This window comes from Ceratotherium simum, chromosome 15, assembly GCF_057802395.1.
Source record: "Ceratotherium simum simum isolate JZ-2026a chromosome 15, ASM5780239v1, whole genome shotgun sequence".
NCBI lineage: Eukaryota > Metazoa > Chordata > Mammalia > Perissodactyla > Rhinocerotidae > Ceratotherium > Ceratotherium simum.
In genome coordinates, this window is record NC_141914.1 from 30626332 (window position 1) to 30639678 (window position 13347).

The 13347-nt window shown below is 34.6% G+C and overlaps 1 protein-coding gene across 4 annotated transcripts in view; it reads right to left on the bottom strand.

The window, feature by feature from the left end:
- The window catches only part of OPA1 (OPA1 mitochondrial dynamin like GTPase), an 87239-nt gene that overhangs the window by 22602 nt on the left and 51290 nt on the right, over positions 1–13347 (bottom strand). For all 4 annotated transcript variants that reach the window (XM_014783079.2, XM_014783078.2, XM_014783080.2 and 1 more), the window contains 7 exons: positions 12461–12626; positions 10294–10446; positions 8555–8663; positions 7977–8056; positions 4397–4537; positions 2437–2553; positions 498–591 (listed from right to left, as the gene is read on the bottom strand). In XM_014783079.2, coding sequence (XP_014638565.1) covers positions 498–591; positions 2437–2553; positions 4397–4537; positions 7977–8056; positions 8555–8663; positions 10294–10446; positions 12461–12626 — 860 coding nt within the window. The remainder of the gene's footprint in view (positions 1–497; positions 592–2436; positions 2554–4396; positions 4538–7976; positions 8057–8554; positions 8664–10293; positions 10447–12460; positions 12627–13347) is intronic.

Consider the following 13347-nt stretch of genomic DNA (forward strand, 5'->3'; position numbering starts at 1 on the left):
AAGTAAATAAAAAACCTGAGGAGCACCATTTTTATGAATGCACAACGATAATAAAATTAACAATATATGGAAAGTAAGTTATTTTTCTCATGTGAGATCTATTGTTAAGCTCAGAATTCTCAGTTAAAGGGAGAATCTCTACCTGTTACACAGTATTTTTATTAAAATGAAACTAACACATATTCTCAGAGAAAAATCATATTCTCAGGTCCTAACACTTTAATGGAAGTGCAGATTTCCCAAAAAAACTAACTGATGCTTAGGAGTCTTTTTCTCACAGAGCTTTTATGTAATGAAAGGAGACTTCTGGTATGTTTTATGTCCTATCTTTTTCTGTTATGATTTATTATCACTAATATTTTAACGGCAAATTAAAATTTTCGGTTTTTGTAATAAATCTATTTTTAAGAAAGTATATTGGCATCCTTCTATTAAAAATGGATGTTATTACTATATTTTTGATGTCAAAATTAGAAAGCGGTCCCTCTGCGGCGTACCTTCAGTGTTTGTAAGTTGCTGCCGTAAAGTATTTGCAGTGATGGCAAGCATGCGCTGTATTCGCCAAAAGAGGACGACATCATTGCATTCCAACTGAAATATTGGGCAATTAAGATTACCAGATGCAAATTTAAAAATGAAAACCATGATCATAAACACATACAACTATAGTTGTCCCCCCTTATCCACGGGGCATACATTCCAACCCCAGTGGATGCCTGAAACCATGGATAGTAAGAAATCTTAGATATATTATGTTTTTTTCTTATACATACATATCTATGCTAAAGTTTAATTTATAAATTAGGCACAGTAAGAGATTAACAACAATAACTAAAAATAAAATAGAACAACACACTGTAATAAAAGTTACAACAGATGTCAGGGACCTCAGCATACAATTTTTTTTCTTTCCCTATTAAGTTGAGAACTTACACCTTTTCACCTAAAGGAAGTACTTTATGGTTTTTCTTTAGCATATGTGAATTGTCAGCATCACTACTCTTGCACTCTGGGGCCATTATTGTAAAATAAGGTTACTTGAACATAAGCACTGCGATACCACGACAGTCAATCTGATAACTGAGACAGCTACTAAGTAACTAATGGATGGGTAGCCTTTGCAGCATGGATATGCTGGACAATGGGATGATTCATGTCCCAGGTGGGATGGAGTGGGATGGCGTGAGATTTCATCACACTACACAGAATAGCATGCAATTTAAAACTTATGAATTGTTTATTTCTGGAATTTTCCATTAATATTTTTGGACTGCGGTTGACCATAGGTAACTGAAATCAAACTTGGAAAAGCAAAACTGTGAATAAGGGGGAACTACTGTACTCAAGTCAGTTTTTATATTCTAAACTTTAATAATAAATACTCAGATTTACCTAATGCATATATTCCTATTGTAGATAGAAGCTACTAAATCACTGCTGCACTGGATCCATAAAATTCTGCATGATTTGGGTTCTGTCTGCCCCACACCTATATAGCTTTGATTCCAATGACAAAGCAAATAAACTTGTGAAGTAGAGAATTTCATTACATTATATACAACTAGAAATTCATAGCTTATACCCATAAATTGTATTTAGTTTCAACTAATGATCATGTTATTTTAAGTATGTCCTTAGGTTAACTGCTGTTAACCTAAGTTAACTTCAAATTAACTTAGGTTAATTTGCTGTTCTTTGAGTGTGCACTCAAGCCATTTTTGAAAGTCAGCTGTATATGAAAATAAGTTCATAATACATTTTTTAAAAGAAGCTTATTTTGTAGAGAAGTCTTCTCAATAGTTAAAATTATGCCACTTTTGTAATTTACATAGGTGCATTTAAATTTTTTTTATTTTTACGCTGCTCAAAACTCAAAAGAAAAGCATTTTAGGGGTCTCAAATAAAATCAGTGATTAATACAACTCTTTCAGAAGGATACTTGAAAAAGCATTTCTGCTTTTAAGAAAATGCTCAAAATACATCAGTCTGCTGCCACCTAGGGGTTACTTTGTAAAATGTGACATTAAACTAAGCACAACTGTCCATTCCAAGAACTTTATACAGCTCTTTTAAAGAATTATTTCAAACAAGATTTTAGTGATATAAAGAAAGAATTACAGTATAATACCGGGGAAAAAGACGATAAAAAACTGTCTTGCAGTATGACTTCCACTCTGCAAATGGATGGTTATGTTATACAGATACGCATACATATAATTGTATTTAGAAAGAGTTGAACGGAAATAAATAAAAACGTTAACTAAAATTACTCCTAGGTCAGGGGATTATAAGTGACTATTCCTTATTGGATATTTTTTACGTTTATTTATTGCATTTATTTTCCACAATGGGGATGAATTATTTTCTAATATGAAAAAATTAATTCTTAAAAACTATTACTAAAAAACATTTCTTCTTGTTTTTTGGAAACCTTACCTCAGAATCTACAAAATGCCTTTGGTAGTAATAAAAGCCTCGTCGACAAAGGTTACAGTGGTTTAGAGCTGTTTTTAAGAAATGTCTTCTATAAACTTGGTGCCAAGTATCCTTAATCTAAAAGAAAACAAAGACCAAAGAGTTACTGTACTCTCTTCAGGTTGATTGAACACATTCTGAAAAGTCATACACAAAGTTTATTCATAAAAAAAGCTAATTAAAACCAAGGGCAATTTTGTTATTCTACCAACTTTTTTTTATCCATTAACATTTTTCTTCAAGACAAAGATTAGATTTACTACTACTTTGACTCCTTACCAGTTTACGTACCTCAAAATTTGCAATGTTTTTAACAAGCATTGTTATTACATTCAAATAATCATCTTGTAGAGTAGATAAGGTGGGGATTACCTTCCCCTAGTTAGAGGTAAGCAGTCCAAAGCAAAAAGAAGTTGTGAGCCTTGTCTAAGGACAGAGTTAGGACTAAGAAGCTGGTCTCAGACCATGTCCATCAACCCAACAATATTTCCTTTCTGATTATTAAATTTCATGTTACCACAGTAATATGACCCCCACCACATTATTACTGCATAGTCTGTTAGAATGTTCAAAGTTCTTTCACACCACTGTCTTTTGTTGAGCATAACAATAATAACGTTAAGTAGTGAAAACAAGTATCATCAACACCATTTGACAGATGAGAAAAGCAGGGATCAGAAAGATTATATCAATGACTAGCTAACGGAATGGAACTGGACTAGAATTCACATCTCCAGACATCCAGTACACCCACTATTCTTGTTACAGTAAACTTTGCTACCTATTTTATAGCTTCATAAAGTGCACTGAACAAAGTGTCTCTCAGAAAAAATCTGAGACTTTCCTGCCCACAGAAAGTAATTAAGATATACAGCCAATCCATATCCTAAGATGTGGGCGAAGTCCCTCCTATTGTATTAACCAAAGTGTCCATACTTACAGCCACATAAAGGTATAATATGCTAGATGTATAACAGCTTTAACTGCTTTGAGCTGCACCAGTTTTCTTTTCTTGTTCTGACCTCTGGTGGAATTTAAAATAAGTATACTCATTTCTCAAGTGTGGAAACATAAAGAGCAGATAATCTTTAAAAGAATGTATGTGTGGCTCTGAAACTTCTTATATGATTGTTTCCCCCACTAGAATTACTTTTCTAATTGGGTTTCACGTAAGCTAACCTAAGCTAATATTAAAATGAGGTTTTGATCCTTTGCATCCTAACTAGGGAACATAGGCCCAGAAACACTGTTTTTTTTTTTTATTTTCCCCAAATAAGCCTCATGAAGGTAAGCAAAGAGTAGTCTAAACTGTAATTATTTTTATCCTCATATTTATTACAAATGAGGAAAAAGAGATAGATCCCAAAGGCATTATCCAATTTAATAAAAACTCAACATTCATATTTTTTCTAAGTCCACTCATACCTAAGGTACAATTGATTAAAAATATATATATTAAAAATATATATATTTGATTAAAAATATATTAAAAATATATATTTGATTAAAAATATATATATTTAAAAATATATATTAAATATATATATATATATATATATATGTTTTAGCAGAAATTCTATTTTGCAATCTGCAACAGTGTGATGTGGTGCAGAGACCTGGGTGGGTTTCATCCCCTTTTGCCAGAACTTACTGCTCACCTTGCCCAGATACTTCACTTTTCTAAGTCTCAATTTCCCCATTTGTAAATTAAAGCAATCCATTAAAAAAGCAATACTGAGAAAAAAATTTGTACTCTTTCCACAATTAAAACGACTGAGCTTTTACCGTCAGCAGAAGTACACATGACCACTGTCAAATTAACCACTTAGATATCTAAGTAACACATTAGAAGTAGTTACGTTTTACTACAAGAAACAAAGACTAAAGAAGCAAGTTCATGCTTTTCAGCAAAATTTATTACCAAGCTTGGATCTACTTCCACTCCTCGGGATTCAAGGTTCTTTCGGACTGTAGTTATTTCATCACTTGCAAGGTAAGCTGGGTGTTCCTCGTTACATTTCAACATCTTCTCCAGTTCATTCTTGGTTTCATTGTGAACAAACTTTAAAATGTTTAAAAGAGGACTGTGTTTAGATGGTTCATGATTTGGCATACTTATAAAAACAGTCTCAATCTTAATAAATATATTGCTATGGCATAACAGGCGCCACAAGCCCAATGACAACAAATGAAAAGAACACAGTACCCTGGCTATGGACACGGGGCAACTGCTTACAAATGTAGAACGACCCGGACTTATGAGAGGCAAAAAGAAAAAAGAAAGGAATCAGCCCTATTTGTGATACTTTACTTTTGCTGAAATGTTTTACTGTGGAAGTTACAGCACCAGGCACCTTACTATGTACTTTCTTTCTTGACCTTCAGGCGCGGTTCAGTCTAGGAACAAGTACCCTGAATACAGGGGAAGGGAAATGTTCTAGAAATGCCTCATGCCTAAGAACCAGATGACTGTAAGGATCTGCACCTGTTAGCATGTTTCTTTTCTGATAAATTAAATATAAAATTCAGTTTGATTTTCTTAAAAAGTCTTTTTGTTAAAAATCACACTTTAGACTGCTTCTGTGAGGTGCCTATCATTCTTAAACTCACTTTCAGTGTCTTCTCTGTAATTGTTCACAATCTCTTCACCAAAGGAGGAAAACATACACACACTAGTGATAAGTTTGAACATAAGACTCCTATATGATGTCAATTAAGTTTATCTTTTCATTATCACCTTTTCTTTCAAAACTGCACGGTACAAGAAACCAGCTTCAAATTCACTGACTACTCTAAACGAGTTACTACCACAGCACTTTGCCCCAAACTGTGCCAAGCTAAAGAATCTGGGTATTTATACAATACACTTAAACACAAATAACTGGCTTGTAAATGGAACTGCTACTAATTAATATTCTCTGAAAACACGACACTTGAGAAGAAATATATTTCATAAAGAGGAATTTCACTGTTTCCTTATCATCTGTTATTTGGCCTGAGGTAGGAAGGAATCTCTAACTATGATGTTCCCCAACTCTTCCTATTGTGATTTCACTTCCACCTGTCCCCACCACACTTGGTCTTCAGGAGAACAGTACTCTCCCATCTATCCTCACCAAGAGCTCTGTTAGTTTAGCTCAGACAAAGTGAGAATGTTTCAAAGGAATGGGTTTTTCCTAGAAAACTACAGAAAAAGTAACACCACAAACGTACAAGGTAGTTTTCAGAGCATGGATTTCTCATCTTCAACACAGGACAATCTTAAGTTTCTTTTCCTGCTAAATTCAGTCACTCAGAAAAACAGAAGAATTGTTACACAGCTATCTAAACTTGCATTGAGAGACCTGGGATATTCTCAACCTCTTTTAGAGCCTGTTTCTCATTGTAACCTACAGGTATGAGTTCTAGAACAGTGGTTTTCAACTGGGAGTAGCAGAGTTAGAAAGGTTAGAGGAGAACCTGATTCTGAGTCCAACCTGAGGTTTTGTTTTGAAAGAGAAAATAAAACATACATATAGAAACAAACACCTCCCTGAGTGACTTGATGTCCCCTATCTACACTCCAAATTATGGCTTCTGTTCTACAGTCAGCCCTGGTCTTACACATGCTTCCCTGAAACCGTGAGAGAAGACTCTCTCTGAAGAGTCTCCATTTTCCTCTTCTAGGCTATAGATCCTTGCACTGACCTTAAAAGTAATTCCTCTACTTCTCTTAAAGGGATACCCTATGGGTTCAAATTCCTGAGAAAAATAACTTACAACCAGGAATCATTTCTCTTCAACAGTGTTTGGCCAAAGTATATTTACCCCTAACTGCTGAGGCAAGTTCTCCATCATTGATCATTCTGGAGACTTCAGGTCTGATTCCACTAGGCCTTGATACCATTTTTCTTTGGAGTTTATCTGCCTTACACCAGTTCTTTCCAATCAATGTTTCTTCCTGTCTCAAAGTCAGACACCTCTGATGGATCCTCTAGACGTTCTTTTCTGACAGACTTCCTCCTCTCAGCCCATATGTAGAGCAGAGATAACTGGTGCACCCTGAACACAGAAATGATCCAACCACTAACTCTGACACTTCCTCAGCTTGTCTTCACTCTTAATGACTCATTTTTACACAAAAATCATATCAGAAAAAAGAGAAGAGGAAGACTGTCCCTTTGCTATTTTAAAATGAATTGAGACTCACATCTGCTAGAAAGCTTATGAAACAAGAAATGTATGAAACTAGGAAAAAATGCGGTGTTGATTATATAATTTAATTAACTCTGTATTTAAAATAAAAACAAAAAATAAAATAAATAAGGAAATAGGAATGATATGTCATTTGGTAATTTTTTATTCTCTTTATCTAATCCTCTCTTGATATTTCCATATCTTGGTCTCCTTTCTCTAATTACACTGATTCAAGGAACGAAGAAAAGAAAATGGATTGGATGCCACCTCTTTTTCTTATTCATTACTTCCTTTTTTATTTTGATGCTATATTCTATTTACACTCATTTTTATTTAAGGAATGAACATAAGAACAAGATAGTGGTGTACGAATGAATGTGGGATAGGAAAAGACGTCATAACAATAAGGAATTTATACATTTTCTATTTACATATTTGTAAAGTTATTTATACCTGCTTTTACCATTCTGTTCTTCTGAAATGCTAAATGTTTATTAAATGAATAAATTCTACAATTCTACTTCCTGTCTGAATTTTTATACTTATTTTGTGAACACAGGAGCAAAAAAGGCAAAAGAATAAAATAATTTGAATAGACAACAGAAAAATCTCGAGATAATATAATAGAATAAGGTAAAAAAAAAAGTGCTTATATCTTTTATTCTAATCACATTCATTCCATATCCTCTGAAATCCTCATCATTTTTTTTTCTGTTCTTAGTCTAATCTTCATTTTACCTCAAATAGGGAATTGAAATGAACAAAGTAATCAACCACAAAAGGGGCATATTTCATCTCCCCCTTTTTTTTTAAACAGTTTTATTTATTTATTTGTGAGGAAGATCAGCCCTGAGCTAACATCCTTGCTAATCCTCCTCTTTTTGCTGAGGAAGACGGGCTCTGAGCTAACATCTATTGCCAATCCTCCTCCTTTTTTTTTTCCCCCCAAAGCCCCAGTAGATAGTTGTGTGTCATAGTTGCACATCCTTCTAGCTGCTGTATGTGGGACGTGGCCTCAGCATGGCTGGAGAAGCGGTGCGTCGGTGCGCGCCTGGGATCCGACCCCGGGCCGCCAGCAGCAGAGTGTGGCACTTAACCGCTAATCCACGGGGCCGGCCTCTCCTTTCTTTTAATAACACAGCTACTTTACTTTTTTTTCGTAGTTTACTGTTTATTCTTAAGATTCATTATATTTTAGAAAGGACGATATAAATGGTTGCAATTATTAAGATTGGTTTAGAGGCATGGAAAGGTTATACTTTGATGCTTGAATTAAAATGAATAAAATTATATCATCATAACACCAGAGATTTGTTTGTTTTTACCTGTTCTTGGGTCCGATTCTTCCAGTATAACCACCTCTTTTTCCAGTCTGGACCTACCATGTTTTCAATTGCATTTTCAGCTAGAAAAATTTAAAAAAAATTGTTTTAATTCATCAAGAATTTTATCCCTTACCAAGTACATAAATTGTAACTAATAATAATCTTGCTTTCTTAACTACTTCAAAGTGTTCTATCAATATAAAGGTAGATGAAATAAAGAAAAAAAAATTATGATTGATATGGTACATATATAAGAAAATCTAATTATATACATTTAGAATCTATGGCAAGTGCAATTGTTATAAGGTTCCCATAGTAAAGTAGCAAAGACTAAAATAGGCTGAATTACAGCTTTTTAGTATGAGTACATATAAACATCATGTGTCTCATTTATTTAATGTATTTAGTAGTTACTAAGCAGTTGACTGAAAAATTCTACAAATATTTCAATTATAGTATTAATGACAAAGACCTCGAAATGTTAATTTTTTTTTTTTTTTTACAAATGTTCACTGATGTTGAATGACTCCTTTACCACTGGGAATACTCAAAACTCAATAACTCATGTCTCTACTTACTATCCTTCAGACGAGCCTGAAGAGCCTCTTCCATAAAATAAATAGCTGCATCCCACTGCTGTTTATCAGATATGGACCGGTCTTCTAAAGCATTGTGTTGAATAACTCTCTGAAATAACAAGGAAAGAGAAACAGCTAATTTGATTTATGTCTTATCCTTTTAGTAATTTTATTCAAATTGACAGCTTAGCAAATATCCAAAATAACAGATGTATCTAAAACAACATAAAAATAAGTCCCTGCCACACAAATGCAGGAGGTCCTATTATCTGCCTGCTTATTTGTCAGTTTTCTGTCTAAAAGAAAAAACAGTGGAGAGATTCTCCTGGCCCAAATTAAATGAGTTGACCATCTCTAAGATAGTCAGAGAGAGAGAAGAAAGAAAGAGAGAGAGAGGCATATTACACAGGTAACTACATAAAATCCAACATTTAGAACCCTGGCGTTCAGGAGTTAATAATTCAGATCATCTGTACCTCTTCTTTTTGCCATACGACCTATGTGTTAGCATTTTCAAAAAAGAGAGGAGAAAAAACAATAATAATCATTATCTCACTGTTAACAGCAATTAAAAACGTATGGAGGGAAGCTTAAAAGGTCTAGACAATCATAAGCAAATGTTATTTAGTATAAGAAAATTGGTTTCAAATTTTATAATTTTTGAATGAATGAATAAAAATGGCACCATTCTCTCAGAAAGTCTTAATGAGGCATTTAACAAGAATGAATATGGTTTTCAACTATGAAGACCAACATTTCTTCAAAAAAAATTTTAATTTCCACCAGCCAACAGTGAGATATGTATTTTCTTAGAAAACTGCTCAATCTTATCCTTCAGCAGTGCCTCTCATCACTGTCTGAACAGAGCAGGTGCTTAATAAGATTTGATTATGGTGATGGAACGTTCTACATAACAAAAGATTTATCAGGTGGTAGAGGTCAGGAGCCAGGCTTTGTAATTAGAGTGGGGCCTGTACCCCAGCTTCGCCAAAGACAATAATAGGACTGCTTAAGAATTAAATAAAATAATGCTTACAAAATCCATAGCAGAGTTTCTGGTACCTTGTAAGCATTCAACACATGGTAGTTAGCATTATGATTTTAGAAGTCTAACATTTTATGACTCAAATCCACTGAAAACCAATGCGTCTAATCCCTTTCATTACCACAAAGGGTAAAATGAGAAGCAGCTATCTATAGTTCAGGCCCATGTAATGGCGAGGGGATGACAATTTGTGAAAGTTTATAGAAGCCTATTTACTGTGAAATCATAGCCAAGAAAGAAATAGCAGAGGGTGATTTTAGAAGGTCAGAGAAACACCACAGGCTGATTACAGCTCATAAATCTCTTTCCTTCATTATTTTAAGTTCAGAATCTAATTTAAATAGTCATATAAAAATAGTCCCCTATAAAAGAGTATCAATTTGAGAAATTATATAAAAATATGAGGCCAGGGGCCGGTTCTGTGGCATAGTGGTTAAGTCCGGCACGTTCCACTTCGGCGGCCCAGGTTCGTGGGTTTGGATCCTGGGCACAGACCTACACCACTCATCAGCCACACTGTGGTGGCGACCCACGTACAAAACAGAGGAAGACTAGCACAGATGTTACCTCAGGGTTAATCTTCCTCAAGCAAAAAAAGAGGAAGATTGGCAACAGATGTTAGCTCAGAGCAAATCTTCCTCACCAAAAAAAGAGAAAAATATGAGGCTGACACCCTACTATACAAAAGACCTACCAAGCTGTCCTCTGCAAAATCATTCCACTTGTGGCGTTTAATACTTTCTTCCTTAACAGCCTCTTTAAGTTTATCAAATATGTCATCATGCTCTTTTCCTTTTGGTTCTGTCATGAAGCGGGAAAATTCTTCTTGTAGGGTCTCCCAAGCAACCTAGAATTATTTAAAAGAAAAAAAGCTATATTTATACTACATACTTTTATTTAATGTGTAACATGAAAAATAAACACATGAATTTAAGCCAAATAGACATGATAAACCAGCTTATCAAAAAATATATATAAAATACATTTTTTTAAAAAAGCAGCAAATATAAACTCTGGCCTAGAGATCTCACACTGGCAGTGGTAGGGTAGATTTGGCCTCCTGACATGTTTTGCTAGACACACAGTGTTTTAAATTTTTAAAATTTAGTAGCTAACATTCAAGAATTGAGAGACTTCATAAAAACCCACGTTTCTAGCCTCTCTTAAACTATCTGGCAACACTGTACTCACATTCCTACATACCACCACCTGCTGGAGCTGAACACGAGCTGCCCCCTTTAGAAAAGGTACGCACTCTAGTCAGCCACCAGACTTGGTTCATTTATTTATTTCCTTCTGTATAACATGTGAGTTTGCTGGCTTCTTCCACACTGTAAAAAGTTTAAAACTCCTTAATGATTTAGTCTTCTTCACATCTTCGCCTTTATGCAAATATATGAAGCATGCATCAATACTTTCAAACACAGCTGAGTATTATTCAGCCTTGTATTAGAGCTAACTCCTAATTATCTGAACAGCGAAAGGAAGAGCACAGTGTCAAAAGTAATTAAGAATTATATCTACTTATGATTAAGGGGCTAGTTAATGTTGCATTTTATATTCAACTCTCTTCATTTTAAACATTAAGAAATTATGGCATAAAGAAAGGTGACTGTCCAATAATACACAGTCAGGTATTAAAATTGATGTTTCCTGACATTCAGCAGGTCCACATCTTTCTACCACACCTAGGTGTGAAGCAGAAAGTGGCAGGAAACAGAATCATTGCCATTTTTATGACCATTTCCACTCCTTGATAGGCAATATCCACTGTCATGCGACAGGCCCAGAAAAATGTGAGGGCCAGTAGTGAGATCTAGTGAAGTGGTGACAGCAGCTCTCTAAATTAGCGGTACATGTGTCGAGAACTGACCAGGGTTCAGCAACATGAAGCTTAGGTAGAGCAGCTGTAAGAGCTCTTAGAAAGAGAGGCTTGAGGAAATTGAGGTAAAGAAGCTAGGACTGCAGCAGGATAAGAAAGGGGTGAAATACATCTGAATAATCAGAAACTGACATTTTGTTTCTAAGGTAAGTATGAAAAGCAAAATTATTTTTAACATTGATTCTAACTTTGTGAGCCACTTCAGACAGAAGCACAGGATACACGGACTCTTAGCTAGAACAATCATCTTTCAGAGTAATATGCATGGCAAATCAACTGTGATATTGATGATCATCATCATCATAAAAGCAGCTGGCACTTATGGAGCAGTTACCATGGGCCAGGTATTGTCTAAGTATTTTACATACATTAACTCATTTACTCCTTATAATAATCTGTGAGGCAGTCAACGTTATCATCCCTATTTCATAGGTGATGAAACAGAAAAGTTAAGCAACTAGCCCAAGGACCACACAGCTACTAAGTGGGAGAGCCAAGATACATGGGTAACAGACATGCAAACTTCAAGGTACTTTTTATAATTCCTAGTCTAGCCTTCTGGCAGGATTCTCACTAAGGAAGTGATTATTAAAGTATAATCGAGCCCTGCATAAAATCAATAAATGAAATGTTTCATCCATTAAATATTTTCCTTATGGAATCGCTATCCACACAAGAAGTCAAAACTATTTCACATTCAAGAAAATTTTGCTGAATGTGTTAAATGTGTTAAATGCTATCTTTGGAAGAAGAACCAATACCCTCAGACCAACACCATACCAATTAGTAAATTTTTATAGCAGTAGTAACTGGTAGCAGCTATAAGGTTAATCCCAACAGAGATGAGGAATAAAGAATAAATGGAGCATAAGGACCAAAAAGAAAGACAGTAGCTGTGATGGGAATAAAACCTAAAATTCACAGCTCCTACTCCCTTCAGATAATGCTTCTTACCCATTTAATTAAATTATATCCTAACCTCTACTGCTTTATTAGGAAGCTGTTTATCAGTCCACTGTTTAAGCTTGATATCCACTGTAGTATTAAACGTCCCTGAATTCATGGTCTGTGCAGCTGGAAGATAGATGTTTTCAATCACATGAGTCGATACTCTTTCCCACAAAGACTGCTGCAGGATTTCCTCCCTAAAATTAAAAAGAAAGTTTCAAGAACACCAAATTTAATATTGTTATTAAAAACAGCTTTATTGAAGTATCATGAAATTACAATAAATTGCACATATTTAAAGTTCTGACACATGTACACACCTGTGCATCACATCACTGTGCAACACTTGGTATGGTCAGTCATTTTGATTTTAGTCATTCTAAAAGGTTTATAGTGGTATCTCATTGTGGTTTTAATTTGAATTTCCCTAATGACTAATAATTCTAAGCGTCTTTTCATATGCTTATTTGCCTAAAATTAATCCATACTTTATATGTGTTGACTGTGAAGTGGAGTTAAGACTGAAAGCTTCTTGGTATAATTTTAACAATTAATCAGACCACAGCACAAAGCACAGAGATGTTATGGGATATTGCTAGGTAAAATTGTTCAACACTTCATGAGTAAGGTAACAATATAAAAGATGCATAATCAGTTGAAAATTCTGCCTTAAAAGATATCTTTCAAGGACACAGATCTCTAAATAAGAAAAAGGCAATTATTTCAATCAAGAAAAAATATTGAAATCTCAAGAAAACATTTATTTGGCTTCTCCCAAACCAATTTCTACTGTAATATAATACTACAACATACAAAAACACTCGGCTTATCCAGTGGTCAGTCTTAAGAGTAACCTCAACCCTCTAGAATGCAGCTGCAAAGCTCAGGGTAGCAGAAACGTCCCTGCTGTCTAAAAGC